At 47.5% G+C, this 15,008-nt stretch overlaps 1 protein-coding gene across 1 annotated transcript; it reads right to left on the bottom strand.

Moving 5' to 3' along the window:
* Positions 1 to 2,748: 2,748 nt before the first annotated feature.
* Positions 2,749 to 14,664, bottom strand: LOC144097113 (tubulin beta-4 chain-like). The gene is made up of 7 exons (XM_077629898.1): positions 14,364 to 14,664; positions 13,523 to 13,631; positions 11,990 to 12,100; positions 7,278 to 7,522; positions 6,718 to 6,917; positions 3,126 to 3,562; positions 2,749 to 2,990 (listed from the first exon to the last, which is right to left on the bottom strand). Exons 1-7 carry the CDS (start codon positions 14,418 to 14,420, stop codon positions 2,818 to 2,820), a joined length of 1,332 nt encoding a protein of 443 aa, XP_077486024.1. The 5' UTR covers positions 14,421 to 14,664; the 3' UTR covers positions 2,749 to 2,817.
* Positions 14,665 to 15,008: the final 344 nt, after the last annotated feature.

Here is a 15,008-nt window from a genome sequence, read left to right as displayed (position 1 = left end):
AGGACCCCCATGGATTTGTCGTAATGTTTTCCCTTCTGCTGTAGCATGGGCTTACGGCTTGCGCTAGAATACTTACAAATGCGACAGCTATCCCATACACGATCTGCGCTGAAGGGGGATTGTGATCTATGACCAACCGTAGGAGATTTTTGTTTGTCTCGAAAAGTTCATGACTCGTGCCCGTTAAAGGGTATCAGCTCAGAATCCGGCGCAAGCCAAGTACTGCGCAAAAAGTGTACCTTATATTATGGATGAAAGCATGGCGGAACGCCGCAAACTTGTCTTCTTCTTCTTTCAGTGAATCATGAGGCTGCCGTTAAAAAGTGAACACTGATCAAATTGTTCGTTTATGCAGTTGAATGTCAGTAAATAAATGGTATTTGACTCATCCATTCGTTGTGCTTACCCAACTGAAGCTTTAGAAATTGCATCCGCTCGGAGTGGCTTGTGCTTGTCGGCGAATAGAACGAGGAAAACGCTACTGACGAGAATAATGGGTGCAGTGGACGTCGTGAATTCTAATCTGTAGCATATTCTCTTGCCATGGGATGCTTAATGTGTCCTGCACATGAGGAAGGAATTCGTTTATTTATAAGTGTCATCTGGAAGGCCTGGGGCTGCTATAAGGAGAGGAGCGGAAATTCTGTAAAATATACCATTATTTCTAATATACATTCCACAGGTAATACATGCTTAAAAGTTGAAATTTTGCGCTTTGCTGACCACCTATAAATGTGGACTATATTGCATTTTTTTCTTTCAGTACCGCCTAATGTGACACAAAAATCGCAACGCTTACACTATTGTCATGTTTTGTGATACTTGAGCCGCGCCAATTATTATATGCGCTGTTTGCACTCCTGACTCTGGTAATCAATGTAACGGGTGTGGACATTCTAGTAATTTTTTTTTGCAGCCAAAATTGAGCGCTGTGAACTAGACACTGCGTGCGGGCTCTATAGCGGACATTACGGTACGGCGATAAATATGAAACGAGTTCTCGTCGAATTCCGCGTTATATTGCCACGACCGAGATGACATTTGAGCGCAAAAGTCCTTGCAGTCGCCGACGGCAACAGACGGCACAGATCACGGGACAGTAATTTCAGACTCCCAGACAATCAGTCGTAATTACGCAAGCGGTGGCCTCATCAAGAATGTTTTCCAAATATTTCGCCATTAAGGCACCAGCTGAGAACCATATACCATGACATGGGCCCCAGGACACGCCGCACCCACCGGGATCCAAAGCACAAACGCCACAGCTCGCGCACACACTAACCGAGCGCTGGGTGACGAAGTGGGAACCCATCCAGTAATGCAAACGCGAGGATACATACTTGAGCCTCTCAGGGCCAACAGGAAGCGCTTCCCTACCCTCTATGCGAAAATTGGAAGGGACACTTAAGCTCCGCTTTAAGGAAATGACACGATAGTGTAATGGATTAACTTCCATACATACAAAAGGTCATTCTCTACTTTGGATTCAAAATTACCTGGGACTTCTCATACCCCACCTGACGCTATGGTGCAGGGGTTAAGCGATGTACTACCGCCCTCCGATGGCAGCTGTTGCCAGCGATGGGCCTTGTGCAACCCAGGTTGCTCTTCCCGAGCGACCAATCATTAATTTAGCTGCCACCGGCCACGGTGGGAAGTACGTGGGAAATTTGCTCACTATCCGGTGGGCAGGTTGTGGTGACCGCAAGGTCACGCGACCTAGGTGGCCAACCTTCCTGCTAGATTGCTCTCTGAGCACCACCTGCCGGATTCATGCTCGTGATTTTTCGCTCACAAAGGCAAAAACGCCATTGTCGACACTGGATTTTCGAGTGAACGGGGCATTTAACGCTATAGTGTTACGAGCTGGTGACGCTGACGCTAAACTGCTATAGTGACAAACAGCTGTTTTCCTCAGCCTCTCGCCGGAAATATCGCTCCCGTTTTTTGGTGGAACGTGCTTAGCCCCAGTTTCTGTGGTTACCGCAGTACTCAACACATTCGACGTTGGTTGAGACGTGAGGGTTGAGGGTCGCTCACACTGGCGAATCGCCTAATCTTTTCGCGACGAACCTTTCTGCGCAGCGTCCCAGGTTAGGGCTATGCCGCTCACAGAATAAAGAGATATGGGCCTCATGGCTCGATCGCAACAGGTTCAGGAGCTCCGAGAAGCTCGAGTATCGCTATCAAGCGGTCTCAAACACCAGTTGCTTTCCGGTCGGTATCTTCTCAACGTGCTCTCTCTCCCTCAATGAGGACGGCCTCTCATAAGTTTCATGCTAAAAAACGTTAAAATATTAGAGTTAAAGATGACAGGTCGTACGAAAAAAAACCCAGTCACGTGACAGTGAAGGTACCGAGCGCAATGGTATTCTTCGTATTGCGTTGTTACATGTTCTAAAAACCGGCTAATCTCACCCGAGTTTCGACAGCGCAGAAAGATGCCTCATGTACACAGAGGACCTTATGAGACCAATTGCGGCTAATCAAAACATGATCACCTTGCGTCTGCTATAAGACTGGTTCGGCAAGTACATTTTGAAGCAATTTTGGGATGGCGTCGAAATGCCGAAAACTCCCGAGACGCTGCCGGTAGCAGAGCGAAACTGCCAGTGTAACGCCGGTCACAGATGTTTACAGATGTGCGCACATTGCAATAGAGTAAGGTGTCGTTACATCACGTGGCCACCCTTGTGACGCAGTCCGAACCTACAACGTACTAAAAAGTACAGGCACCTCGCTCGAAAGGAAGGATCGATGACAAACAAAAACTTTATTCTCAAGTGAAAGAAAAAGCACTGCCTGTACAAAAAAAAACTAGGCCTCTGCCTGGGTCTCTTCGAACTCTCCCTCATCATCAGCTGTGGCCTCCTGGTACTGTTGGTATTCGGACACCAGGTCGTTCATGTTGGACTCTGCCTCGGTAAACTCCAACTCGTCCATGCCCTCTCCGGTGTACCAGTGCAGAAAGGCTTTGCGGCGGAACATAGCTGCACAAAAAAAAAATATATCAAGCAGGCGGGGTCACACTACATTAAATACGTCGATCCACACAATAGGCACAAACGAGCTTTAATAAAAGCATTTGCTTTTGAGAACCATCTTCAAATCACAGACGTAGTTACCGGTAAACTGTTCGGAGATTCGCTTGAAAAGCTCTTGAATGGCTGTGCTGTTCCCAATGAAAGTAGCCGACATCTTCAGACCTCGAGGCGGTATGTCACAGACTGCAGTCTTGACGTTGTTCGGTATCCATTCGACGAACGAGCCAGAGTGCTTGTTCTGGATGTGTAGCATCTGTTCATCCACTTCCCGCATGCTCATTCGGCCTCTGAAGACTGCAGCCACTGTCAAGTAACGGCCTTGACGGGGGTCGCAAGCAGCCATCATGTTTTTGGCATCGAACATCTGTTGCGTCAGTTCCGGCACTGTCAGAGCACGGTACTGCTGGCTGCCTCGGGAAGTGAGCGGAGCGAAACCAGACATAAAGAAGTGGAGGCGCGGGAAGGGCACCATGTTCACGGCCAATTTGCGAAGATCAGCATTCAGCTGTCCAGGAAACCTGAAAGAGCAGTGAAGAGCCTTGATAAATGTGTACATAAAGGCCAGTGTAGGAGAATTCCGATTGCGTAAGTAGGCTGAGATATATATTCGCATATTACAAAAGTCATTAAGAGGTTGTAGGTCGTGCAGCAACATAACCATAAAAAATGGCTTGGATGTTGCACAGCGGGTTTATTTAGAATATTGCGGTATTCCGGTATTCAAAAATTTTGTGCAAACGATTTGGATGTGCTCGAGACCTATCACAAAAAATTGCACAGATTTTCTGCCTGTTCGGAGTCTATAGAATACTGGTCGGCCAATATATTCAATTATTCCGACAACACTGCTCCATTTAGGAGGTACTTCAACGGACTTTAAAGCTGCTTACGAGGCGCGAATGTCTTGGACCACATTGTCTTAAACCACAGTCGCAATTTCATATATTTTTTTTTCCTTGACTTTTCCAAAGCGTTCGAGCGGGTGTCGCACAAAAATTGATATACAAACTCAAGGGTTTAATTGGTGATGGTCCCGTCCCACAATGGATCAGCAGTTTTTGTCTGAACGTTAACAATTTGTAAAATTCGACGGAAATACCTCCGACATTATTCCCGTTTTATCTGGTGTCCCCCAAGGCTCTGTACTGGCGCCTCTAATTTTTGCTATTTATTACTGATATAAGTAAAGGAAATGAAGTACAAGTGGGACTGTTTGTAGACGATTGCGTTCTTTATCATAAAATTAAACTTCAGTCTGACTAGATCAAACTAAATAGCGCTTTGCATAAAGTTTTTCAGTGGTGCCATGATTGGAGTATGGTCATTAGCAAAGACAAGACTGTTTCTATGTCCATCACAAAGAAAAACATTCCGCTTAAGTTCACTTATGGTTCTGAGCACTGCGCTACGAACTGTTAGGGAATACCGATATCTGGGTATCCTTATCTCATCCGAGCTGAAGTGGACAACGCACGTTCAGTATGTAGCAAATAAGACAATGAACAAACTGTTTTTTCTCAAAAGTGCCTTGGAAAACTCGCCTCCCGAAATAAAGCTTCTGGCATACACTACGCTTATCCGCCCGGTATTAGAAAATGCTAACATTACACGGTTCCCTTATACAGACACTAGCGTAGCCGCACTGGAAAGTGTGCAGCGAAAAGCTGCGCGATTTATGCATAACCAGTACAGGCGCACACATTCACCTACTGAACTTTTGCATCGCGCAGGACTTCCGCCTTTATCTATCCGATCGAAACTGCACCGCTTGAAATTCTTCTAGTTTCTTCTGCACAATTCATTTAAGCTTAACTCTGAAGACTGTCAATATAAGCCACTCCAGAATCACCCGCCGTAAACATCCTCTCACACGTAATGAATTTTTTGTTGCAATAACACATTCTATTTTTCTTTTTTTCCGCAAGAAGTGCGCGAATGGAATGCACTTGACGCTTCAAATTGTAATGCAGCCAACAGTCCTCAAATTTTTGGAGCTTGCCGAGCTGTGTATATTGCCACAAAACTGACTAAATATTGGTAAAATGTTGTTGATATAAACTTTGTTCTGTATAACTGATTACCTCGAATTTGTTGGTTATTGTCTTGCTTTAACTAGACCCATCCTTTTCATTGTACAACTGCTTACTGTTCTATAACTGTTTTATCTGGAAGTTATGCATTTTTTGAAGTGCGCTCACCCCTGTAAAAACCCCGCTTGGGGTTGAAAGTATATCGAAATAAAAGAAAAATAAAAAAATAAAATATAGATTATGACAAACTGCAGTTTGAGCCATTTAAATTAATAAGAAAAAGAACCATACCGCCACCGTTACTGTATCGTGGGCATCAGTTAAAACTGCCTAAATAATATGCGAAGCCATTCAGGCAAGTGCAGATGCCTTCACGCGGCTGATGGGCGCCAACGCTGTCGCTCAACAACATAGCTAAATTTCCTTCTTACCATCGAGGGGATCGAGCCTAGCTCGTCCACGTCCTGCATATATACGGCGTCTTCTAGAAATATTCGCACCTTACACGACAACCTGCCTTGTAGTCGTTGCTGTAAACTTTCGAAAAAAAATGGCAAGGCCCTCACGATGTATGAACCGTATGTCACCTCTAATCACGCACGCCCTTTACCACGCTGCTTTCTGAAAAAAATATTGTTCATCTACGATGCAGAACTCTTGCTGAAAACCCAACAGAATTTAGCGTAACTGAAGAATCAAGCAGATTTCTTGAATTGATTGGAATGGGCCTGCATAGTTCCTTCGACCCGTCGACATCCGATGAGATGACGACGGCAACTTCATTTACCCTCTGCCCGATAGCGTAGTACCCCATGGCAGCGAAGTTAATTATACGATTAGACCTCTATGAATTGGAATCGTTGGCATAGATACTGGATTTACGGCAGACCTTGCTAAAATAATCCTGTACTACAATGAGACCAGCCACGGTACAACTGCCTGCCGTCGAAAGGCCAGCATACTGACGCAACGCTTACAACATAATCGTCAGCATGCTAGCCTTCTACGCTTACACTGAAGCACCTGTATAGATCTGTGCAGGTCTGCAAGATATGTAACACCATCGTGCTGCCCTTCGCCACGCGAAGTGATCGTACGGATGTAACGCTGCCAGGTTCCCGGTCATGCCGTAATTTTCCTACTAGAAATTTGGTTATTTTACTGTCCAAAAAACAACTCGCTTTTAGGAGAATCTGCGTGCTTGCTAGCCTGACTGCCGACTCAGGGACAACTGCGGTGAAGGGCTGTGCGCCTGTCCTGAGACATGCACGACTTACATAGTTGTCCCCATAACAGACTGCGGGTCTGTACACCTCTGCAGCTGTTTGTTTTTCGAATTTTGGACCGATGATCATATTCCGCTTGTGCCGCCGCGGTGGCACAGTGGTTATGGCGCTCGGCTGCTGGGACGAAAGACGCGGGTCCGATCCCGGCCGCGGAAGTCGAATTTCGATGGAGGCGAAATTCTGGAGGCCCGTGTGCTGCGCGATGTCAGTGCACGTCAAAGAACCCCAGGTGGTCGAAATTTCCGAAACCCTTCACTACGGTGCCTCTCATAGTCTGAGTGGTTTTGGGACGTTAAACCCTCATTAACCAAACCAAACCATATTGCGCTTGTATACACGCGGAAGCTGAGCACTCACCGAAGGCATGTGGTCACACCAGACATAGTTGCGGAGACCAAGTGGTTGAGGTCTCCGTACGTTGGAGTAGTGAGCTTCAGCGTCCGGAAGCAGATGTCATAGAGCGCCTCGTTGTCGATGCAGAAGGTCTCGTCGGTGTTCTCCACGAGCTGATGCACAGAAAGGGTAGCATTGTAGGGCTCGACGACGGTGTCCGAAACCTACAGAAAACGGCAGAAGGACCGCGATTAACAGGTGCCGGCAAGCATTAATTCAAACTCTACGAAAACAAAAAAAGCAAAAAGATAACATATTTGATGTAAAGCTCCGGTCACCGTTACCGTGAACACGCGAGCGAATTCTGTTCGATGTTATTCTGATACTTTCTTGCGCGATTCGAGCGATCTTCACCGCTATTAAGAAAACGAAAGTAGCAGATGACGCGGTACAACAACACGCGCCGCGAAAGCGTGTAAATGACGTGGTGCACAGGAAGGACATGAACCCCTGTTCGTTTTAACGCCGATAAGCGCTCTAGCACAACGACGTCTAAATTTGTTCTGATGTGCATTGTCACACACCTTTGGAGAGGGCACTACACTGTAGGTGTTCATGATGCGATCGGGGTACTCTTCACGGATCTTCGAGATGAGCAGTGTGCCCATGCCAGATCCAGTACCTCCGCCCAGGGAGTGGGTCAGCTGGAATCCCTGCAGGCAGTCGCAGGACTCCGCTTCCTTGCGCACGACGTCAAGCACCGAGTCCACCAGTTCGGCACCCTCGGTGTAGTGGCCCTTAGCCCAGTTGTTGCCCGCACCTCCCTGACCTGAAGGGGTAACATTGTCAGAGGCGTACACTTGTGAAAATAAAGTTAATCAGTACTAGAATCAGCAATTAAGGAAAGCCATGCACTGGGCGAAATGCACACAGCAGCCTGGAATGCGGAAAAAACTAGACTTATGCTTTGCCGTGGACGTAGCGAGTAGATGGATAAGCAACGCACAACACAGTTGAAGTTAACAGCTTGCGCAAGTTTACGATAATGTGGCGTGTGAAAGAAGTTGAAAATATATGGTCACGTCTGCAAACAATTAAACAAGTCATGGCTTGTATTGTACTCGGCTACAGAACCAAATCTCTCCAGCGAGTCACTATGTAAACGGGTGACAAATGACGTCAACACCGGGGCGAGAGAACCTCCTCCTGTGATCATATCCTGTATTATATATGTCTGTAATCTTTTGTTTTATGCCGGATTGTCCCCGCAGAGGCCACCTCCCTTCGTTGTGTAATGCTCCACCTATCCGTTTTGCTGAGTGATGTGGTGTGTGAAAGGCGGATGGAAGCTTTTGTAGCGAGAGCTACGCTAGGGTATAGCCGGCCCATTTCGGGTAAGCGTGTCTAGTCACTACTGCTAATGAGCCACTAGTTGCACCGAGCCATAGGTGTCCCGCCGCTGCGCCGCGCCGCACCTTTCCTAAAAATTTGATTTTCAAGTACTCTATGTTTTTCTTCTTTCCATCCCTCCTTTATCCCTTCCATTATGGGCCGGTTCTAGTGTCCACCGAGATATATGAGACAGTTACGGCGCCATTTCTTTTCACAAAACCAAACAAAACAAGTGAGCCGCCAGCGCTCAGTTGGTTCATTGGTGTTTACAACGTAGAAGCCGTTCATTTTTACGAAAGGAAACGCGCACAAGTGGCTCCCTGGGTCAGTGGACACCTCACTTTCGCTTTCGTGTAACGTGGCGGTGGCATCCAAGTGCAAGAACTTAGTTTGGATTAGTTCAGTTAATCCAGGGTATACAAAGCGAAAGGTGTCGGCGTTCACTGTGTTCTTCGGCGTTGACAATGTTCAAGACGGCATTGGCTTTGAACAAAGGAAGGGCGCATAACTGGCTGCCTGGGTATGCGGACGCCGCATTCGTGCTTTGACGCATGTGGCAGTGGTGAGAGAGAGATGTGGCCTGAATGCAATAGTGCTGACAGCGTTGTGTCTGACATGCGGCAGTGAAGAAATGGCTAGGCCGCAGCGTTGATTTGGTTATCAATATCTCGCGATCAACCATTAATTGCATGCCATCTCCCAGGGTGGCAGGGAGGGCGCGCTGCCTATACAATGTGGGGAACGCAATCAAAGCAGTTTTTTGCAGTAGACACCAACGCCACGTACATGAAAGCGAGATTTAGGTCTCCAGTAACCCACGGAGCCGGTTGTGCGCCGCGGTGGCTCAGGGGTTAGAGCGCTCGGCTACTGATCCGGAGCTCTGGAGCACTAGGGCATATAATCAGGCTTGCGATGATTATATGCCCACTAGATGCATGCGAATTTCCGGACCCCGTAGAGTATCTGTTGCGGGTCCAAATGAACCTATTTTTGGAAATGTGGCGGAGAGTTTGAAGGATGCTTCAATCCCGCCATCGGTTGGCTCGGTATTGCACTACCTCCGGGATCGGCCTTGTCTTTAGCGCGTCTTTACTATCCTGTCTTTCTATCCCATCTTTCAACTCTCCTACAATCTGCACGTGGTAGAGATTGTGGCTCGGCTAGAGCCAGTGAGCAGGCCTGTGCACTTTCGTTTTCTTTCTTCCTGGCAACAACAGACAGACAGACAGATCCGGAGCTCCCGGGTTCGAACCCGACCGCGGCGGCTGCGTTTTTATGGTAGAAAAACGCTAAAGCGCCCGTGTGCTGTGCGAGGTCAGTGCACGTTAAAGATCCCCAGGTGGTCGAAATTATTCCGGAGCCCTCCACTACGGCACCTCTTTCTTCATTTCTTCTTTCACTCCCTCCTTTATTCCTTCCCTTACGACGCGGCTAAGGTCTCCAACGATATACGAGACGGATACTGCGCTATTTTCATTCCCCAAAAATCAATTATTTTTATTATTATGCCTATCCTTTCGTGAAAATGAACGGCCTTTTGAAAGTTGTCAACGCCAATGAACTATGAACACCGTCGGCTGACTAGTTTTGTTTGGTTTATGAGGAAAGGAATTGGCTCAGTATCCGTCTCGCATATGTCGGTGGACACCCGAACCGAGGCGTAAAGGAAGGGGTAAAGGAGACAGGGAAAGAAGAAAGAGAAACCTCAAAATTGAAAGTTGGATTCTGAGGAAAGGCGTGGTACTGCGCAGCGGTGCAACACATGTGGCTCGGTGCTACTAGTGGCGCAAGCACAGTAGTGACTAGGGAGCGCAAGAGAGAGAGAAATATACGCGGTGTGGCGCGCGTTGTGACGTTATGTGCTTCCTCGGAGCACCGCCACGGCGAAATCGCAAGTTTGCGGCCAATAAAGCAGCACCCCGACCCACGCATCGCGGGAGGTGAGCGCATCGACAGTGTCACCCGCTGTCGCGCACTTACACGGTCACAACGGGCAATTATCCTCCGCGCGCGCATTGGCTGCGTGTGGCCCGGGGAACGACGGGTGCGCCACGGAATCGCGACGAGCGATGTGTGTGACGGATGCGGTGCAGTGGAAACACTAGAACATCTGCTCCTTCGCTGCTCCGCGTTCGCCGATGCTCGTCGCGATATGCTCGCGGCCTATAGGGCGCAGGGCATACTACCAGACTCCATCAAGACGCTATTGTGTCCGCAGGGCAGTGCGCGCACTCGTGAGCGAACTTTGGTGAGCCTCTGTGCATTCCTCGAACACACAGGCTTGATGTCCCGTCGGTTCTCCGTCAGGTAGTTACACGCAGTGACCGAACGTTCCGCGAGTTCTACCTTGAACGATTAATAACTGGACGCCCCACTCCAGTTATAACCAACACAGTGCTGTGCGCGTGTGTTATTTAATTCCTCTAAAATGAACTAATCACGCGCACAACCTGGACACATTTCTTATTGTGTCAATAGTTTGTACATATTACTTCTCCCCCTGTCCTCTATTCCTGCCTCCTCACCTCTTTCATTTCTTTTCTCCATTCTGCCTGCTGTCCTTTATTTTCGCTGCCCCAGCTCAGGTGCTTCAGTATCGATGGCAGATGCCGGGGCTAGCAAAAATCTTTTCCTTCCTTTTTACTATTATTTTTAATAATACCACTACCACCACCACAACCAGTAAAGCTTTCGTTTTAAAACCCCCTTTGATTGCCTTCCGCACTTTGTAAATGCAGCGCATCCACCCTGCCTCTGTCTCAGGTGGCAGTTGATGATCGCGAGAGGTTGATCACCCAATGAACGCTGCGGCCTATTGCTGCAGTGCCGCGTGTCTACCACGAAGTTTCAGTGTTTATGTATGCAGCCCACATCTCTTCACCATCGTCACGTACCTCGAAGGGCGAGGGAAGCTTCCACTGACCCGGGGAGCCAGTTTACACACTTCCTTAAGCGTCTATAACGGTGTCAACGCCAATGAACACATTGAACGCAGACAGCTTTTGCACTTTATATCCTCGATTAATGGAGCCAAGAATAATTGGTTTTTGGGGAAAGGAAATGGCGCAGTATCTGTCTCATATATCGGCGGACACCTGAACTGCGCCGTAAGAGAAGGGATAAAGGCAGGAGTGAAAGAAGAAAGGAAGAAAGAGGTGCCGTAGTGGAGGGCTCCGGAATAATTTCGATCACCTGGGGATCTTTAACGTGCACTGACATCGCACAGCGGTAGTGCGAGAAAAAAGGGACGCTTCCTTCATGACTTTTAAGGATTGGCTACAAGTGCTACTTAAGGAGTACCAGTAAATCTGGAAAAAATAACATGTTTCTTAACTGTACATATATGCAAGCTATCCTCAAAATGTTTACCTCAATACCACACTAGTGGCCTAGTGGTTTGACCAACCGCCTCGCATGCGGGAAGTCCAGGGTTCGGTCCCCAGTGCCGCTGGGTACCCACCATTGATATAATAGGCACAATCTTCCTCTTGCCTGATGCTCGGATTTTCTAGAGTGAAATGCTTCGAAAATGGGTCTCTGACCCCATCTTACGTTTTATTTTCATTTTATTTTTGAAATGGCGCATGTGTTGCCTCTCTCGTTGTATGCTCTTTTCACGGCGCACTATATTCTTGATGAACCGCCAAGCTTGCGTCTCAATCTTGGTGGACTAGGTTTCGCAAGGAATTGATGAGAATGCCCATAGATCAAACTCGAAGTACTTGATTCCGTGGCTGTATTAAACTGACTGCCACTCGGACTGGATTATAATCAGCGAGGAGTCGCTGTGCGTACAGAGATGTGCGTACAAATTTAGGCAGTTGTGCGCTTTTAAGATTAGTCTATACTGTGCGCTCTTGTGGGAGTGTTTATGTAGTAGGCTTTAAGCCGAGCAGCCCCTTACCGAACACAAAGTTGTCCGGCCGGAAGAGTTGTCCAAAGGGTCCCGAGCGGACGGCGTCAATGGTTCCCGGCTCCAGGTCAACCAGGATGGCCCGAGGCACGTATTTACCACCTCAAACAAAAAAAAACAAATATCACTTAGGGGCAACAAACATACCGTACAGTTATTACAAGTACCTGCGTCACAACAAAGCCAGTTAAAGAAGCAATAAAAATAGAGCGCGCCAACTGAAGATGTCATAGCAAAATAAAAACGGCACTACTAGGACCTTGCGCCACCTCCCGGTTTTTACATAGCAGATCCAATTATATTTAATCAAAGATTTTAATAACTTTCAGCAGAAAGACAGAAGGTGAAATGTTGATAGATAATTTGAGATGGATCAAAATGATGTTACTACATTAAAGTCCTGTTGCAACTCCTGTTGCGATTCTGTTCCGTATTACGAAACTTACAGAGTAGTATATGGGATTAACTTTCCGAATACTGTACATGGGCTGTGATCAACGTGGTAGTGCAGGCCTCTGGATAAATTTGCACCACCTGGGGTTGATTTACGTGCAATAAGATCGCAGAACACACGGCTCTTTAGAATCTCGCCTCCATAGAAATGCGTCTACCGAATCATGGATTTCATGATCGAGCCCCTTCCAAATGAAGCACAGCGGCGGTATTATTAGCAAACGTAGAGTTAAAAACGCCTTACAAACTCACTGCAGCAAGAGGAAACGTTGGAGAGGGAAGACTTACTATGTCCTCGTCAAACCTGACGAGGGAATTCAAAACTCGGGTTTGAACCCGACCGCGGCGGTTGCGTTTTTATTAAGGCAAAACGCTAAGGCGCCTGTGTGCTGTGCGATATCAGTGCACGTTAAAGATCCACAGGTGGTTGAAATTCTTCCGGAGCCCTCTACTACGGCACCTCTCTCTTCCTTTCTTCTTTCACTCCCTCCTTTATCCCTTCCCTTACGGAGCGGTTCAGGTGTCCGCCTATATATGAGACACACTGCGCCATTTCCTTTCCCCAAAAACCAATTATTATTATTCAGAACTCATTCTCGTTGTTAACATTCATTGCCTATGAGAAAAAAAGCCTTTGATAAAGAACCTTCAAACTAATCCCTGCGGGACTTCTGGCAATGCAACCTGAAAAGCTGCAATGGCCTAACATAACATGCCGCAAGCAGAAGAGGCCACTAGACGTTGCACTGTGATCTAACTAAAAATGCGCGATCGGTTGTACAATTTAAAGCTCAAAGATCAAAGGCCTGCCGTTGAAGAAGCTCCATTGAGAGTCCAGATAACAGCTTAACACCACAAACAGCGCTGTTGAGACAGGACCGAGAATATGAGACACCCATACACACAGCATTCGGTTTTGTCTTTCGCTTGCTGTATTTGTTGAAGTCATCTGCCAACCTGCCCGGCAAATTTCCGTAATGCTTAGCAGCGCGAAACAGCCGCAAGGCAAGTTCAACGCGACGGGCAAGCTTCAAAGTGAAATTTTCAACCGAAATACTGCCAGACGCGTACCGGAGGCCTCATTGTAGTAGACATTGATGCGCTCCAACTGGAGGTCCGAATCGCCATGGTACGCCCCGCTTGGATCGATGCCGTGCTCATCAGAAATCACCTCCCAAAACTACAGACGGGAAAAAATATCAGTAATCAGAGTGGCGTCACATCGCGCAGTGGCGACAATCAAAGCATATTTACAGGCTGGAATTCACAGCGAAAGTAACATAACTGCTACAGTTACACTTGTCAACTGGTGTTTGTAGTCAACTCGTCAATTGCCATCGATTCTCACGCGTCATGTGTTTTGCTGATGGCGGAAAGCCGGCAGGACCTAAGACCACTTGAGGCCTTTGAATTACGTCATACGCAAAAACTAGGTCATACGAAAAAAAATGCCGGCAAAGAATCCTCGCCGATCGCTTTGCGGCAGGACTGTTCCATGTCACCTCTCCGCTAAGACCGATTGTCTCGAATTTTCTTACAACCGGCAATAACGCCTGAGCTATATGGCATAAAACAACAAAAATATTTTAACGCTCTCAAAGTGCGAGCAGTAACTAAAAGGTCAGAGCAAGAACAGCGGTCAGGAATAAGAGATTCGATGCGCATTAGGGCACATTATTGTCCCACGCAAAGAGGCCACAACTAAGAACTAAAGCAGTAAGTCTGCTAAAAGCCGCGACTGCTTCACAGGTAATTACTTTCGCCCGTATCCTGAAACGAGATTCTTGAACGCGGCGTTTAGGATGAAACGTAATCGCCAACGTAAAACGCGCCGGGACAGGCACTGGGACCGAATGGCTATCGCGATCCTTTGAGCCGTGAAATAACCCACAAAGTGGTAGAGGTGGCTTACCTTCGCCCCAATCTGGTTCCCACACTGGCCTGTCTGGATGTGGACTATCTCGCGCATGTTGGATGCCACTCCGAGACTCAGCTGTCAAGATGCCGACTGGCTGCCCGGGTCAAGGGTCCACTTATTCGTAGCCTTGCGCCGCATCAACGCTCACTTCTTCCTCAACAGTAGATGCTCCTATGTGTACGCGTGTCAACTCAATAGCACCTAAGAAAGTGCCACAGCCTGTTGCTGCCATGGTAAATGCGTTTCTGAGCTCATATATAAGACCTTCAGTTCACGTACCGGATTCCGTGCAAAGGATATGCGCCGTACAATGCGTACTATTTCTCGTTTCGGAAGGCATCCGACCAAACGGGGTTCTCTCAACTGGCTGCAGGGGCAAACTCGGCTTCTTCTGCTTTCATTTCTCGGTGCTCGAAATTAGTTTCACTCGAAGGAACTCCGCGTGCATTCTTGAGCATCTTTTTTCATTTTTGTAACTTTTCGACTCGTGCATGTGCGGTCGATTCTAAAATTTGAATCTAACCGAAAGATTGTAAGACTTTGATTCATCATCATCATCAGCAGCAGCAGCCTGACTGTAGCCCCCAGAGGTTGGAGACCTTAGTCCATGGCCTCATTAGCTTTTCCAATCGGGTTTGC

The sequence above is a fragment of the Amblyomma americanum genome, chromosome 7 (genome assembly GCF_052857255.1).
Source record: "Amblyomma americanum isolate KBUSLIRL-KWMA chromosome 7, ASM5285725v1, whole genome shotgun sequence".
Lineage (NCBI taxonomy): Eukaryota > Metazoa > Arthropoda > Arachnida > Ixodida > Ixodidae > Amblyomma > Amblyomma americanum.
The sequence above is the reverse complement of the archived record's forward strand: the minus strand, read 5'-3'. Positions and strand labels throughout refer to the sequence as shown.

Bases quoted from the DNA above. Each gene is read 5' to 3' on its own strand.
- LOC144097113 (XM_077629898.1), bottom strand. From the start codon at position 14,420: ATGCGCGAGATAGTCCACATCCAGACAGGCCAGTGTGGGAACCAGATT. The intron at 6,918-7,277 runs GTGTGTGACAAT...CGTTTTCTGTAG, and splicing joins GTGTAGTGCCCTCTCCAAAG to GTTTCGGACACCGTCGTCGA. The intron at 2,991-3,125 runs GTAACTACGTCT...TTTTTTGTGCAG, and splicing joins AATCTCCGAACAGTTTACCG to CTATGTTCCGCCGCAAAGCC.